Here is a 15,056-nt window from a genome sequence, read left to right as displayed (position 1 = left end):
ACGGCTTGGCTCTGCCCCTGGCATTGCTGAAGTCCATGGGCGACGGTAACCACTCACCATCAGGTGGACCGTATGCTCGTCTGCCTACAAGGGCAATAAATAAAAAAAAGTTGCTAGCACTAACCCTCGCAAGAGCAGTGCTTCGCTGAATCTACCATCGGATCCGAAGCGCGACTCACTGAGAAGAAGCGATGCGAAGCGAACGATGACTGGTGCTTGAGGTACCTAAAAGCACATACTAATGACCTCTTTTTCATAGATAATAACTTAACATTACTAATGACATGTTCTTTACAGCCGGCTTTGCGTAAATAAAAAAAGAAAAACAACATGAAAATATTAAATATTCTTTATTAACAAAATAACAGGAGTTTCCTTTTCAATATAATTCACATCAGTCGTCAAGTAGAGGCACTATATAGAATTCAGAGAACATGTGTTTGTTGTCGTCCCTTTCTAACTTCAGCTGAAGCAATAACAGGCCCGTGGAGCTGCATCTTAATACGACCTGTAAGGTTAAAAGTATTTTTTACTGTTGCTGTGTGAACTTTGACACGCATTAACCCACTGAGTTTCTCGCCGGATCTTCTGAGGATCGCGTATCCGATCCGGTGGTAGATTCTGTGATCCAGTGTTAGAATAACACTGCAGTTTGAGCCGTTAAGTACTCTCCAAAAGCCTCGTTTGAAAAAGGATATGTCATAGCGCTTGGAAAACACCGTGGAGGGGAGCTCATACCAAAGCCGAATGGTACGTGGTAAAAAAAGATCTCTGGAAGAGTACTGTGGATGTTCGCAGTGGCTCCAAGTAGTATGGATGAACTCTACTCCGCTGACGGGCGGTGCGGTGGTAAAAATGATATGATGGTATCATCTCAAACAATTCCTTAGAGCACTCTCCATGAAACATACGGTACAAAATACAGAGGGAACCGAAGTCCCTTCGCAGGCCCAAAAGTTTTAAGCGATCCGTGAGAATGAATGAATTAAATGGCATTGTTATGTTATGAGTCATTTGTTGTACCTACCTGCAAATTATAGTACATATGTTGAAGAGAAATGAGATTTTGTGCATTCGCTCTCTGAATTTCTTTAGTGACACAATGGCTACTCCATTGTTTTGTACCAAAACGGCAGAATTTATTCAAATATTGTGCTTGTTGGCAAAAATATACCAGCAAGCACGTGTTATTATCAACAATGTGTTAAAAAATTTCACTGAAGTGAGAATAGATTCCGAAAAGTTACAAAGTGTTAATTTCTGTCGTTCTCGTTAACTTGCTGCGGCGATATGTGGTGTTCGGTAAGCGATTTTTTCTCTCATTTTTATCACTAACCCACAAAAAGACAAAACTAAATACACTATCGATATCGCTTATCGACAACAATAATGCGCATCACTATGCCCGTCCATAAGGCTCGTGAGTGGAAGAGAGAGCGAAACACTCGCTTCACCGCTCCGATTATTTATGACCCAAACTGCACGGACAAAGTAATTCTACTATAGTACGAATTCATTGCCAGGTCATGTAACTACAAAAAAATTCTGAATGTACTTAATTCAGGTGATACTATAAAAAATAATAATTCAAAACAAAATAAAAAAAAATACGCTTTTATAGAAAATCCAATAATAAAATAGGAAATAAACTTTAATAAATTTGAATTAAAAATAGAAAAGAAAAAATATTTAATTACTGATACCATGCAACGCACACTTTTTTTTACAATAAAATCATTTTTTCTAACTAACATACATACTAATAACATACGTATGAAGCTAACAAAACATATTAAAAAGTAAACTCAGTTTTCGAATTCTACAACGTTCAAGCTATTTATATTGTCATAATAATAGACATTTAATTGTGACTCATATGAAACAAAAACTAAGAGATTTATTAATTGATTGATGAGTTATAACTAAAGCTAGTTTGAGTTATCCCTTTCATGTTCCTTCTCTCAATAAAAAGACAATTAGTACGAGATCCCGCTGCAGGATTAGTGCGTTCATCGATTTTTTGCTTAAAACCAATTTTTTATGTTTATTTATAATTAGCAGAATATATATTTACTAGGGTGCCTATCAAAATTTGGCAACCTTTTAAGCCATTACGCATAAAAGTTGCGGAAATATAGTATAATTTTTAAAATTTTAATTTGCTTAAATATTAAATTAATATGTAAGTAGCAGACGATTAAATACTTGAATAAAATCTAGTAATTTTTAAATTTGTCATTTTGAGAAAAAATACATATTTTTTGGAGTATTTATTATAAGTCGTCTCTATTACTCCCCGGTGGTTGAGAACACTAACAATCGACGCATGCGTAATGGCTTAAAAGCGTCGCACAGCCGGCAATCGCTATCCTCGTCTAACAAATGATGTTACGCGCTAACTCTCTTTCACTCTACCTTAAATATTTATCATCTTTAACAGCCAGTAACCCTTATTTGCGGCCAGATTTAATTAAGCAACCATATATGATAATTAATAGAAAAAAATTAGCTTCAATTTGACATATAATTAATAAATATACGTTATGAACGTATAAATGTATCGAAATCATACCTGTTTACACCTGGCTGCGAAGAGGTGCGGCCAGGTGCGCAACGGCAACCGTGATTTTTTAGAACCTTCATATAAATTACCGTGATGTAGACGTTATTTTATTTAAAAAATAAATAAACGAAACTTTTTACCAAAAATCAATTAAAAATAATTTAATTAAAAATAATGGCGGCCAAATTTTGATAGGCACCCTAGTAAATATATATTCTCCTAATTATAAATAAACATAAAAATTTGGTTTTAAGCAAAAAATCGATGAACGCACCAATCCTGCAGCGGGATCTTAGACTAAATGTGTTATAAATATACTGAATGTGGTTTCTGCTAAAAATCACATGAAAATCAATTTAACTATAGAGTAGATTAGCTCACAGAGGGTTCGTTTTTTTTGTTGTTGCTTAGACGGCTGGACTAGCTCACAGCCCACCCGTTGCTAAGTGGTTACTGGAGTCCATAGACATCTACAACGTAAATGCGCCTCCCACCTTGAGATATAAGTTCTAAGGTCTCAAGTATAGTTACATTAGTTTGTAGTAGTAGTATAGTAACAATAGTAATAGTAGTTATAGTTTGAGATTTGTACCTTATTTGAAATAGCTAGAGCTTTCATGCAGAGCCTGAGGTGGTGGAGTTGATATTTGAGGGTCAGTTCTCGTTCACAGCTGAAGCTCTGCAGTGTGTCCGAGCACTCAGGCACTTCGATACAGGATCGATCCTGTACAATAAAAGAAAAAATACTAATAAATTTAATTGTTAAACCCTGTTAAAGTTTGAAGTAATATATGTTGATACGGTTACGCCGGTAAGAGTAACGCCATCTATCGCTAATTAGCCGAAATTGATGTCAAAAAAGCTAGTAATACCGAGAACGTTCGAGAAGTGTAGCGCCATCTATTATCAAAGAGCAGTTTTTTTTCTACCTAAGCTGATAGCCTTGAGGGGCTATTTCAGCGGAACCTTAACTAGTAGGTGAGCTCACGGGGCTCAAACCTGACGACGTTGCTATCACGAATCCTAGCGAGAGCCGTGCTTCGCAGAATCTACCACCGGATCGGAAACGCGACCCACTGAGAAGATCCGGCGAGAAACTCAATGGGCTGTGTCTGAGGGTGGAAGCACACATCGAAACGACTAGTACTATCGGGAATGTTCTCGATAATTGCAGACTTGTCGTGTTGACTATAAAAGCGTTGCAAAGATGACATGAAGGCAGTCAGTAATCGGAACTACTCGAAGCGAAACAGCGAGCGTATCACCTGAAGCGAAGCGGAAGAAACGAATTGCGATTTGTGAAATGTGTTTTGAATGTTCTAAGTGTTGAATAGTATTTTAATTTGTACTTCGGTGAAAGTTTTGTCTATTCCGAGCCTCAGAACGTAACAGTATCATACATTAATAATTTTGATTTCGACTTTGATGACCACGACCATTCTGTTAAGAGTGATACTGACGGAGAAGAAAGAACCTTCATTATTTATTTATTGCACTTCAGGTAAGAATTACATTGGCGGACCTTAATGCCTAAGGCATTCTCTAACATTCAACCAAAGGTAGTGCAGAGTAAACAGTTGTAGGTGCAATGAAAATTTACATATACATACACACATTCATACATATAATAGTTTATATAGTATCAAAAGGAATTATCATTAAGGTCATTCAAGAAGATGTTATTGTACAACAGATACTTTGATGAGAAAACTTCATTTTATTCTTAGGTAGGCAGCGGCTAGGCTCTGCCCTTGGCATTGCTGAAGTCCATGGGCGACGGTAACCACTCACCATCAGGTGGGCCGTATGCTCGTCTGCCTACAAGGGCAATAAAAAAAATAAAAAAAAGATTATTTTTCAGAGAAATATCAATATCAGTGAAAAGGCTAACCTGCATTCCGTACGTAACGATGGTGAAGTGTGGCGGTTCAGGCTGCAACCTCAACTCCAAGACATCGGCACTCCTCTCGACGTCCCCCAGTACTGCGAGTAGGGCTCCGGCGCGGACCACGAGCTTCGCCACGTCCGTCTCCTCGGGACTGCGAAGCTCCAGCATCGAATCTGGGGTCTGGCTCCATATCTCGCAGTCCGTCATGACGTTACGAAACGACTGAGGCTGTAAGCTGATACGAGAGTGTTTTTATAGCTCCTGATTTTTAGTACATGACAACCATTGCTTTTTTTTCTACCTATTCTAAATCTAATGACCTAGAGGGGTCATATTAGATTCGTCGAAAGGGTAGGTGAGCTCACGGGGCTCTAACCTGAAGACTAGCTAACACTAACCCTAGCAAGAGCAGTGCTTCGCAGAATCTACCACCGGATCGGAAGCGCGACTCACTGAGAAGATCCGGCGAGAAACTCAATGGGCTGTGTCTATGGGTCAATTGACTCGCCGAGCCTTCATTTTATCTCTGCAACGCTTTTATGGTCGACAAAACAAGTCTACCATTATCGAGAACATTCCCGATAATATTAGTCACTTTATATGTGTTTTTGATATTTGATAATAGATGGCGTTACTCTTACCGGCAATAGTAATAATATTTTTTTATTAAGAGGCTATGACGATGTAAAATCCTCTCAATAGATATTGCGGAGATACTTTAGCTCATCCTTATTGCACCCAAGTTGCTAATGTAGATACAAACAGACTGTACCTTTTCTGCATTTAAGAACTCTTTTTTAGTTGCTGAGCACACCAGGAATTTGGTGTTGTCAGCTTCCATGTAAGCTCGTCAAAGGAGATTATCCTGATGTATAAACTTACACAAGTAACAGCGGGGATCCTTCACATTTGTAATACATTTTCAAGCTGGCCTCTTCACCCGAGCCAAATATGTTTAAGCATTCTGCTAAAACTGCTAAGCTGATCTGAAACATACAAAAAAATGTTTATACTGAACATACATAGAGACACACAGCATACATCAAATAAGATTCATGAATGACTTGGTTTGAATTTTGACTCTTCCATTCTCCTTTGAAATGGTGGGTCTTATTTTGATAAACTTAGATAGGAATTATGAGGAGTTACAAAAGTACAAGTAGATATTCAATTATTTGTACATAGGCTTAACTAATTTATCAAAGTTTATTTGTGCAGTAATGTATACTGTAAAGTTGCTAATTATCTAACAGATGACAGGATCAGATTGAGTCTGTACCAGATTTGTTAATTTTGTATTTTTTTATTTGTAATTTTCGATGCCTCCAATGAACACTACTCTAACTCAAAATTTTGAATTTTTCGTTTTTCTTGCAAATCGCTTCACTATGATAAAAGTATTACAATTAATCATTATTGATGGGGTTCGAAGCAAGACTAAATCAGCTAGTTACACAAAAAAAACATAAATATATCTGCAATAATAAAGATTTTTCATCATTCAGAATCAACTTTTTTCATTTAAACGCTCCTCCTGTAAATCTACGAATTAGGAGTTAGCGTAGTGTTCATTGGAGGCATCGTTTTGAGGTGCATTGAAAATTATCATTATAGTATTTCAATCAAGGTGAACCTATAATTTTTATAAGAACACTAAAAAACAGCTATAATTGATAATCAAGAAGTATGTCTTGTTAAGTTAATATATATTGAATTTAAAATGAATGATTTAAGTTTGAATTCGAGGATTGTGGACAGCTAATATATTTTATATTTGTGTATTCCAACCTTAAATATGACATCTACATCATCCCTAACATGGTATTCTGTGAAGTTGTCAGCCGGTATATAAGCTGAGGCTTGAACACACTTGCCTTCCTCCACTGTTAACTTCAAACCTTCAGGTAGAGCACAGAACACTGCTGACTGAAATAAAAGGCATTGATAATTTAATACTTACCACCCATTTAAATAAATGCGAGTAACTATTTAAACAATTAATTGGAGATTCATGACTATATTTTGCTTGCTTGTATTTTAGAAGTTCATAATAATACTTATATCAAATCCAACTGATACTGTAAAACCGATAATAATTACAGCATTGTACCAAAAAGATGTACCATACATACTACATTATTGGTTTTAATAAACATTTCGACAGGTGAAAAGCTATTTGGTTTAAGCGACATATTTGCAACTTTACAGGCAAGCCATGTAAAGTTTAAAATTTAGAAAAAATATCATGACCAAGAAACATCTTCATCTATTTGAATGGAGTCAACTTAATTGAAGTTCAATTAAAAGCAACAAGCTGTTGATGCCACTGCTAAATAAAACGCACTTTAAATTCCAAAAATAAATAGTAACCGAAATGTTGCCTAAACCATACAGCCTTTCCCCCCTTGACTTTACTTTTACTGGTGGTAGGACCTCTTGTGAGTCCACGCGGGTAGTGGTAGGGTCCACCACCCTACCTATTTCTGCAGTGAAACAGTAATGCGTGTCAGTTTAAAGGGTGGGACAGCCGCTGTAACTATACTTGAGACCTTAGAACTTATATCTCAAGGTGGGTGGCGCATTTACGTTGTATATGTCTATGGGCTCCAGTGACCACTTAACACCAGGTGGGCTGTGAGATCATCCACGCATCTATGCAATAAAAAAAAAATATAATATTAAATTTTTTAAATAAAAATTTCAAATTTATTTTCTATTAATTAATTGGGAGACATATAACAAAAATACTTCTGAGTGAATTTAAATGCATTTCAAATGTACTAAGAAAAATAACTCAGTATTCACATCATAGACTACCTCTTGAAACTGTATTGCTTTTAATAAACTACACAGAGTCTTTCCGGAGTCCATGCTAGCCGTGAAATGGTATTGAGATGAATCTTCAGCCATTTTCTTCTGTCAGGTCAAACATGGACTTCAATAACATCAGGTATTGATCATGTGTAACTGAATGTGGGCTGGTCCGCTCTAATATTTGGGCCAGTCTAGCTGCCAAAACGTGTTTACATGTGACCTGATAAATAAATAAATATATTATTCAGAACAAGACCATTTTACTGTTTTTGTTTCACCTTTATTTATATTTAATTAACTTTAAAGAAGTCTCTCAATGAAATGTATGTATTCTCAAAGAATACCATTAAATCAACTTACATGTTTTGTTTTGGTTAAATTATTATGAAAATTAAATGGTTTTGTTAATAAAACTAGAAATTTTTTAAACAAAATTGGAACGTTTGAAAAGTTTTAATCAAATTGAAAATTTAAAGTTGGATCTGTCTTCAATTGAGTATGCAGTATTTATGATAGATTGTGGCTGTCTCGAACAATTTCCTTTGTCTTCAGGAAGTGTTGAATCATTACTAACCTCAGTTTTCCGTTCAATAACAAGGTTTTTGAAAGCAAGACACGGACAGAAGTTTATTTTCGGGAACACTCTATAGCAGCGGCCGTTGTCCCCTTGAACTTCGATCAATGTTCGGCCTTTTGGATTCGTGTAAATTATAAACTTTGGGTGCTTTTCTAATATTTCCAGCGACCTTTGCAAAGTTACACCGAATATGGAATGTAAAGCTAACAAATCTTCATCTGAAACTGTAAATATAAATACCGTTAAATGTAATCTTTAGACTTATAAGCTGTTCTTATTTTTTCATAATACTGTGTAATGTCTTAACTACATTAATCAATTAATTAACTTTGATAATTTCGTAGTTACAAGTTAAAACTTTCGCTTTGGAAATGTCAATTTAAAGTTTGAGGACGATTTCTCTTGTTAGTTTAAATCATTTAAATAAATATGATTCGAACCTACGTTGATTTGAATTTGTATTTTTTACGCGGGCTTCAATTTGTTTCAAAATACTTTCCGCGATAACTGGTATTTTAGATTCAGAAATCCTCATAATAATAATCAAAGCTAATATAATCACCAGATTTACATTAATTTACATGGATTTCTCAATTCTAGGAGATGGGTCGAGGCTTAATTTAATTTACATACACTTCTCAGTTTAACCAAATAAGTTTAAAGTTTTTATGAACCTGTCATACAAAAGTTGACAAACCTATGTTTTTTTTTTATGGGATTTTATGACCTGGTAACTAAGACCCTTAGGTCAAGTTTTATTTTAATTTTAATAAAAAAAATGATATTATTAATGAAATTTTAATAATTTATCGTTTATTATTAACAAAAACTTATTAACAAAAAATTAATGAAATGAAGTTGATTAATATGAAACATGGCATGAAATGAAATGAAAGGAAATGATATGATAACGAAATGAAGTGAGATATGATGATATGGGATGAAATATAATCTCAGTAGAATGATGGTCATTTACTGATATTTTTTGGAGGATCCCGAGAAGTTACGTCTGGCGTTACGGCTTACGGCTTTACGACTTTGTTTCATTTTCCTACATTTGTGCACTTTCACAGATATTAAACAGTTAATAAACCACCGTTATTACACATTTAAACCTGAAGAAACATTAAATAGACAAAATAAAACTAATCACACAACTTCACTCCTCGTGTTCCCGCCAAAGAGTCTAAAGGTAATTTATTAAAGTCTAGTCTAACACAAATCAAATATTATGTTTTTTTTAAATATGGCAATAAGCTTCTCGCGATGCTATTTTATATTTGCCTCTAGCATTGCTGAAGTCCATGGGCGACGGTAACCATTTACCATCGGGTAGGCATCATGCTCATCGGCCTACAAGGGTTCCAAAATAATAATAAAAATTCTACCTACCTCCTGTCTCCACAAGCCTTGTTTGAAGAAGAACATATTATAGCGCTCGGGAAACACCGTGAAGGGGAGCTCATTCTAAAGACGGATGGTAGGTAGCAAAAAAGATCCCTGGAAACGTACTGTACACGACCGCAGTGGCTCCAGGTAGTATGGATGAACTCTACCCCGGTGGCAGACGCTGCGATGGTAAAAATGAGATGATAGTATCATCTCAAACAATTCGAAAAAGAAAAGGCATACATACAGGTGATTGTCAAAAAAATATGGAGGCTAGAAGAAGAAAGGACCTTTTCAGTGTATTAAAAAGTGTCCGCTGAAAGGAACCCAGTTAAGATGGCGCTATAGTAGCAAGTGACAAAAACAGCACGATAAAATATTAGAGTAAGATGCTACATTAAGAAGGAAATAAACACGACCTACGTAAACAGTTAAGATTTTAAACACTGCATATTTTTTAACCACACAAATCACGAAAAATATTATATACTTCAATCCAGCACTCTGTGTAAAACTGCTTTTCATATAATTTCCATTTCCTACAATAGCGCTATTTTGGTGAGTCTTCCAACAATTACTTACTGTTTACAAGTGGACACTTTTTCAACTTGTCCCATAAGATCCTCCTTACATTTTTACCCTCTGTACAAAAAAAGAGGGACGAAGGAAATTGACATGTAAAAGAATTAAAAAAACTGATTGAGACATAAAAAAAAGACACCTTAAATATTAATAAGCCTGTTTCATTAAATATATTTTATTTTGAAAGATCTTTTAGTTGATTAGTATGAAGTTCATTAAGGAATTAAATTAAAATAGGAGAGAATGGATGAAACGAAATAGCCTTTCAATGAACTTGTGTGAATGTAATATGGTTATTAGAGTTGACTCTTTGGAAAAATCCGGAGAATGGTGTCCACCTTACTAACTATCTCGGATGTGGCACCGCTTCTCTTGTTGCTTTTTAAACAACTTTTCCCTTCAAAGATTTGTTCTCTCTGTAAATAAAACAAAAACGCTTTTGTTCTATTACTTTTCTCTTTGAGTTTCTAAATGTCAACCTAAATGTTGGCTACCTAAAAGGTCTCGTTACCAGCCATAAAATGTTTATGAGAGAGACAAATGTCATCGCTTCACAGAAATTAAAAAGATTTGTTGTTATTAGATAAAATGTTGATATAAATATGTACTTACCTAACACAAAACAGAAATACCATAAAATAGAAAAGTTTAATGCACAACAGCCAAAGAAGTCGTAGTTGGTTTTTAACAGAATAATGTGTGATAAAAAGTTATAATTTACAACAATAGCTCGATAGTAGTTTCAATCAATTTTGTATTGAAAAGGTATGTTAAATATCCTGCTATTAGTACGCTTTTTAAATATTTACAAAGCCAAGTCGTTAAATTTAATAATTAGTAAAATATTTTCAGTTTCGCTATGCCAGAACATGTGGAACTTCAACAACTCGTGGATATGTCAGTCGGCAGCGGGGATGAGTCCATCCCCAATCTACTCGAGAACAAGAGACCTCTTATAAAGCGATGTCCATATCTTGGTTTGATTTTAGCTACTTTATCCTCTCTATTTTTCTCACTATGTTCAGTTATAGTAAAGAGTTTAGTCAACATAGATCCAATGCAACTGGCAATGTTTCGGTTCATCGGAGTACTTTTACCGACGATACCTATAGTTGTATACACCGAGCAGCCAGTCTTTCCACAAGGTAAACGTTTATTGCTAGCTTTACGTTCCATTGTCGGAACAGTAGGTCTCATGCTGAGTTTTTACGCATTCAGGAATATGCCGCTAGCAGATGCATCCGTCATAGTGTTCTCTGTGCCCGTTTTCGTAGCACTTTTCGCGCGAGTTTTTTTAAAAGAACCCTGCGGTATGTGGAATACAATTTCCATAATTCTTACGTTAATTGGTGTTATATTAATAACACATCCGCCATTTTTATTTGGTGGTACAGTAACAGAACATAATTCAAACTATAACAGTCTTAGAGGAGCTGTAGCTGCATTTATATCGACAATATTTGGAGCAAATGCCTATGTTCTTCTAAGAGTACTCAAAGGATTACATTTTTCAGTGATCATGACAAATTTTGGAGCTATAGCAATTTTACAAACATTTGTCTATTCATTTGTTTTTGGCTTGCTATGCATGCCAAATTGTGGCACAGAACGTTTCCTTGTTGTTTGTTTGGCTTTGTTTAGTTATTTGGGTCAGATCTTATTAACAATGTCATTACAATTGGAACAGGCAGGCCCTGTGGCCATAGCTCGATCAGCTGATATTGTTTTCGCCTTTCTATGGCAGGTGATGTTTTTTAATGAAATCCCAAGTAAATTTTCAATTTGCGGTGCTGTTTTAGTGTTGAGTTCTGTTATGTTAGTTGGTTTAAGGAAATGGGCGTTAGCTCTACCGGAAGACTCTAGTTTAAGGAGTAAATTAGGTGCACTTGCACGATAATCATGTATTCCCATTTTGATCTTTAATCTCATTAGGATATTATACCACACTGTACCTTATTATTCTAGTCAATGTAATGGATATCTTGTTTTTGCACTCTTTGTTTATCCTAAAATAATTTTAGAAATTAAATGTTTCTCATAATTATCTATTTTCCAAACTGTGACAATATTACACTGTATTCGAGTTAGTTAAAGATGTTATACTGTAGTGGTCATAGATACAAGCTCATCATGATTAGATCACATTTTCATTGAATAAGTAACCATAAACAATTATACTGGAATATGCTGTTAAAATAAACATATTGATGATTTTTTTTAATTATTGATTATATCAGATTTTTAGCAGTATTAAATAGTAGGCGCTAAACATAACTTGACTCCCTATAGGAGAAATATAAAGCCTTAAATTGTGCAACCATTACCATTGTTTTTATTTAAAAATACATGTCTGTTTCACTTTAATTTTTTTGTGAAATCAATGTTGTAATAATGAGTATTTATGACTTTATTAATATCTACATTTTGTCTGCAATAAATATAGAAATCATGTTGTGAAAGCATATTGCTTAGTAATTAATGAATTAAATTGGTTGATATCTTGAATCTATTTACCAACCAAGACTGTTAAATGTCCAATGTTTACTTGAGTTGTGTGCTTACGTCCTGGCCTATATGACTCTTTAATATACTTATGTTGTTAAATGTATAAATTAAATACGTACTTATTTAAATAAAATCATATAATATTCTTAACTCATCGCTCTGGTTTTGTCTGCTCACACAATTGATGTCTGAGGGCCAAAAGATAAATAAATTACGGCAACAAATAAAGTGGTAAGATATGACTATCTTGACAGTAAAGAGTTGTATTAGAAGTAATGCTTTCAACATACTGTATGTCAAGCACGAAAATCTATCGAATTCGTATTGTAAATGTATTGAGTGCTCGATACGAAAACGGATCATTGCATTAGTTGGTAGTACTCGATAACCAGCCTTCGAGATTTACGTTACCTTATGTCAAAACAATTTTCATGCTCTCGATTATGAGTATACTTGAGTTTCGAGAATGTAACAATTCGATTGCGAAACTAAAGTAAATAAATTCATTCGTGTTGCTTTATTGCTGACTAGCGCTCCGCTCCGGCTCCGTTCGGGTCTTTAACAAAAATTTCAACGATATATGACGTTGTTTTATTTTTTTAAATAAAAGAACACTTATTGCGGCATAACTATAATAGTTAGACATATCCTGTCGCGACACTTATTATAAATAATAATGTGTTCTACAAGGTGTAGTACATTATTTAATTCTATCATCAATCGTTTTCGCAGGGCACGCGATGTAAAGAATATTTTAGGTAATTTTTTTACACCTTGGGTTACATTATTGGAGTTTTAGTTAGTATTCCTAGATTATAGCCTATGTCACTCCGGAATAGAGTAGCTTCCAAACAGTGAAAGAATTATTCAAATCGGTTCAGTAGTTTCGGAGCCTATTCAATACAAACAAACACACAAATCTTTCCTCTTTATAATATTAGTATAGACTAGCGACCCGCCCTCGCTTCGCTTCGGAAACATTAAAACACACATGAAACCAAAAAAATAAAATCAGGGACAATGTCGGCTTCTAATGGAAAAAGAATTTTTCAAATCGGTCCAGTAGTTTCGGAGCCTATTCGAAACAAACAAACAAATCTTTCCTCTTTATAATATTAGTATAGAAGTATTAAGTATAAAAGTATAGATTAATTCCTTTAACGGACGGTAGTAGGGGCACTGTTTAAATCCTATCTATTTTTTCTCGATAGAGATACGAATACTTTTTCGATAGTCATTCGTGCTTGCCCTTCAGAGTGTAAAGCTTTAATGAGGATTGAAAATTTTATTAATTATAGCTAAATCCAATACTTAGCATGATTGTTTGCACTTGATTCTAAATGAAAAGTTAAGCTTTGTGATGCTCTCTAACAAAACTAATTGTGAATTGTTAAAACTATTTCATTGTGTGATTTTTTAAAAGTTTTAGTAAATAGTCATTACTTGTTGCTATGTTTATAACTATATTTATGCATAAAATTTGATAATAAATTGAGAATAGATCTATAATTTTAAGGTATTTGATAATAATTTTGGTACTATAGTGTGAAGCTTTGAAGTTTTCAAACAATTTATCTAAATTGTTTTAAAACATTTTTAATAACAATCACGAGGTTTTGTGTGTGTGTGTTTTTTTTTCTGTGCACAATTTAAAACCTCTGTCTTTGTAAATGTGGCCGCAAACGGGGGTTGCTAGCTGATAAAGATGGAAACCTAGATCCAAAGTAGAGTGAGAGAGTTAATGCGTAACATCGTTTGTCAGACAAGGATGGCGGTAGACAAACTTACCCTATTTAAAAATTAAAAACTAATGCGCATGCGTCGAGTGCTAGTTTATTCAACCAACTGCGCTCACTTTCTTACTTTACAAACGATAATTTAGTTAGGTACTCAAAAAAAAGTGGGAATTTTTATTTGCTATATTATTATGCTAATGAATTATATTCATATTGCTGTTATTAGTAAAGTTTTGTACTTAATTTATAAAAAAATTAGATGCTATGTTGGGTATGTACATACAGTACTCAAAAATCTAATTTAGCAATTTTCATTGTTGACTTCTAAGCAATTTAAATTCGATAACGGCGGATTTCTATCATAAAAATGTGATACCGCAAATGCTTAGTTATTTTTAAAGAGTGCAGGTTAGGCTGAAAGCTATCTAGTCTTTTATTGTTAATTCGTACGAGAATAGCGCGAAAGCGGTGATGGAAGTTTTTTTTCCTACCTATTCGGTAGCCTACACACACTGCGACGCAACTTCTTGATGAATTTTAGTTGTTACAAAAATGACGCGAGGATTTGATATTTACTTATTGCGCGACAGGAGGTGTTTGTTGATTGTAAAAAAAATGGCTTACACGAAACGAAAAGAAAAACGGAAAACTTTTACAAATTAGTAAAGTTCTGCCAATTTTACTATAGCACAGCTGCCTTAGATTGAATTAGACTAATAGTTGTAGTAGTCATTAAACAATAACATGTTTGAACACACAACCTCGTTATATCCGTAATGTGAATCCAGCTTATTGTTAATGTTGTTTCATTGAATAACTAAAATTTAAAAATAATCGTTTAAGGTCTGAAATGAAAGAGGTTCATTAATGGTTTTTTATTATACTTAAATACTCAATAATTGTGATGTTTTTCTAGTCGGTAATATTATGGTTACCTATTGTGTACACTGCTTACATTAAATAAAGGAAATTTTGAAATTCATTTCATTGCCTATAATTAAA

The 15,056-nt window shown here is 34.3% G+C and overlaps 3 protein-coding genes across 3 annotated transcripts; 1 reads left to right on the top strand and 2 right to left on the bottom strand.

Moving 5' to 3' along the window:
* Positions 1 to 333: 333 nt before the first annotated feature.
* On the bottom strand, positions 334 to 7,410 carry LOC101745317 (cell cycle checkpoint protein RAD1). Its single transcript, XM_038016460.2, has 6 exons — positions 7,269 to 7,410; positions 6,240 to 6,377; positions 5,334 to 5,437; positions 4,455 to 4,686; positions 3,156 to 3,287; positions 334 to 508 (listed from the first exon to the last, which is right to left on the bottom strand). The coding sequence occupies exons 1-6, from the start codon at positions 7,359 to 7,361 to the stop codon at positions 395 to 397; spliced, it is 813 nt and encodes a 270-aa protein (XP_037872388.1). The 5' UTR covers positions 7,362 to 7,410; the 3' UTR covers positions 334 to 394.
* On the bottom strand, positions 7,130 to 8,531 carry LOC134200355 (zinc finger SWIM domain-containing protein 7-like). The gene is made up of 3 exons (XM_062673128.1): positions 8,287 to 8,531; positions 7,840 to 8,066; positions 7,130 to 7,485 (listed from the first exon to the last, which is right to left on the bottom strand). Exons 1-3 carry the CDS (start codon positions 8,375 to 8,377, stop codon positions 7,354 to 7,356), a joined length of 450 nt encoding a protein of 149 aa, XP_062529112.1. The 5' UTR covers positions 8,378 to 8,531; the 3' UTR covers positions 7,130 to 7,353.
* Positions 8,532 to 10,070: 1,539 nt separating this feature from the next.
* Positions 10,071 to 15,036, top strand: LOC101740765 (solute carrier family 35 member G1). Its single transcript, XM_012696976.4, has 2 exons — positions 10,071 to 10,578; positions 10,666 to 15,036. The coding sequence occupies exon 2, from the start codon at positions 10,673 to 10,675 to the stop codon at positions 11,708 to 11,710; it is 1,038 nt and encodes a 345-aa protein (XP_012552430.1). The 5' UTR covers positions 10,071 to 10,578; positions 10,666 to 10,672; the 3' UTR covers positions 11,711 to 15,036.
* Positions 15,037 to 15,056: the final 20 nt, after the last annotated feature.

The sequence above is a fragment of the Bombyx mori genome, chromosome 16 (assembly GCF_030269925.1).
Source record: "Bombyx mori chromosome 16, ASM3026992v2".
Taxonomy (NCBI): domain Eukaryota; kingdom Metazoa; phylum Arthropoda; class Insecta; order Lepidoptera; family Bombycidae; genus Bombyx; species Bombyx mori.
The sequence above is the reverse complement of the archived record's forward strand: the minus strand, read 5'-3'. Positions and strand labels throughout refer to the sequence as shown.

Excerpts from the sequence above, each read along its gene's own strand:
- LOC101745317 (XM_038016460.2), bottom strand. The coding sequence starts at position 7,361 with ATGGCTGAAGATTCATCTCAATACCATTTCACGGCTAGCATGGACTCC. Across the intron at positions 5,438-6,239 it reads ATGTAGATGTCATATTTAAG|ATCAGCTTAGCAGTTTTAGC; the intron begins GTTGGAATACAC and ends TGTATGTTTCAG. Across the intron at positions 4,687-5,333 it reads GGATCCCCGCTGTTACTTGT|CTTACAGCCTCAGTCGTTTC; the intron begins GTAAGTTTATAC and ends CTCTCGTATCAG.
- LOC134200355 (XM_062673128.1), bottom strand. The coding sequence starts at position 8,377 with ATGAGGATTTCTGAATCTAAAATACCAGTTATCGCGGAAAGTATTTTG. Across the intron at positions 8,067-8,286 it reads AAATACAAATTCAAATCAAC|TTTCAGATGAAGATTTGTTA; the intron begins GTAGGTTCGAAT and ends TTATATTTACAG. Across the intron at positions 7,486-7,839 it reads TTATTGAACGGAAAACTGAG|GTCACATGTAAACACGTTTT; the intron begins GTTAGTAATGAT and ends TTTATTTATCAG.
- LOC101740765 (XM_012696976.4), top strand. The coding sequence starts at position 10,673 with ATGCCAGAACATGTGGAACTTCAACAACTCGTGGATATGTCAGTCGGC.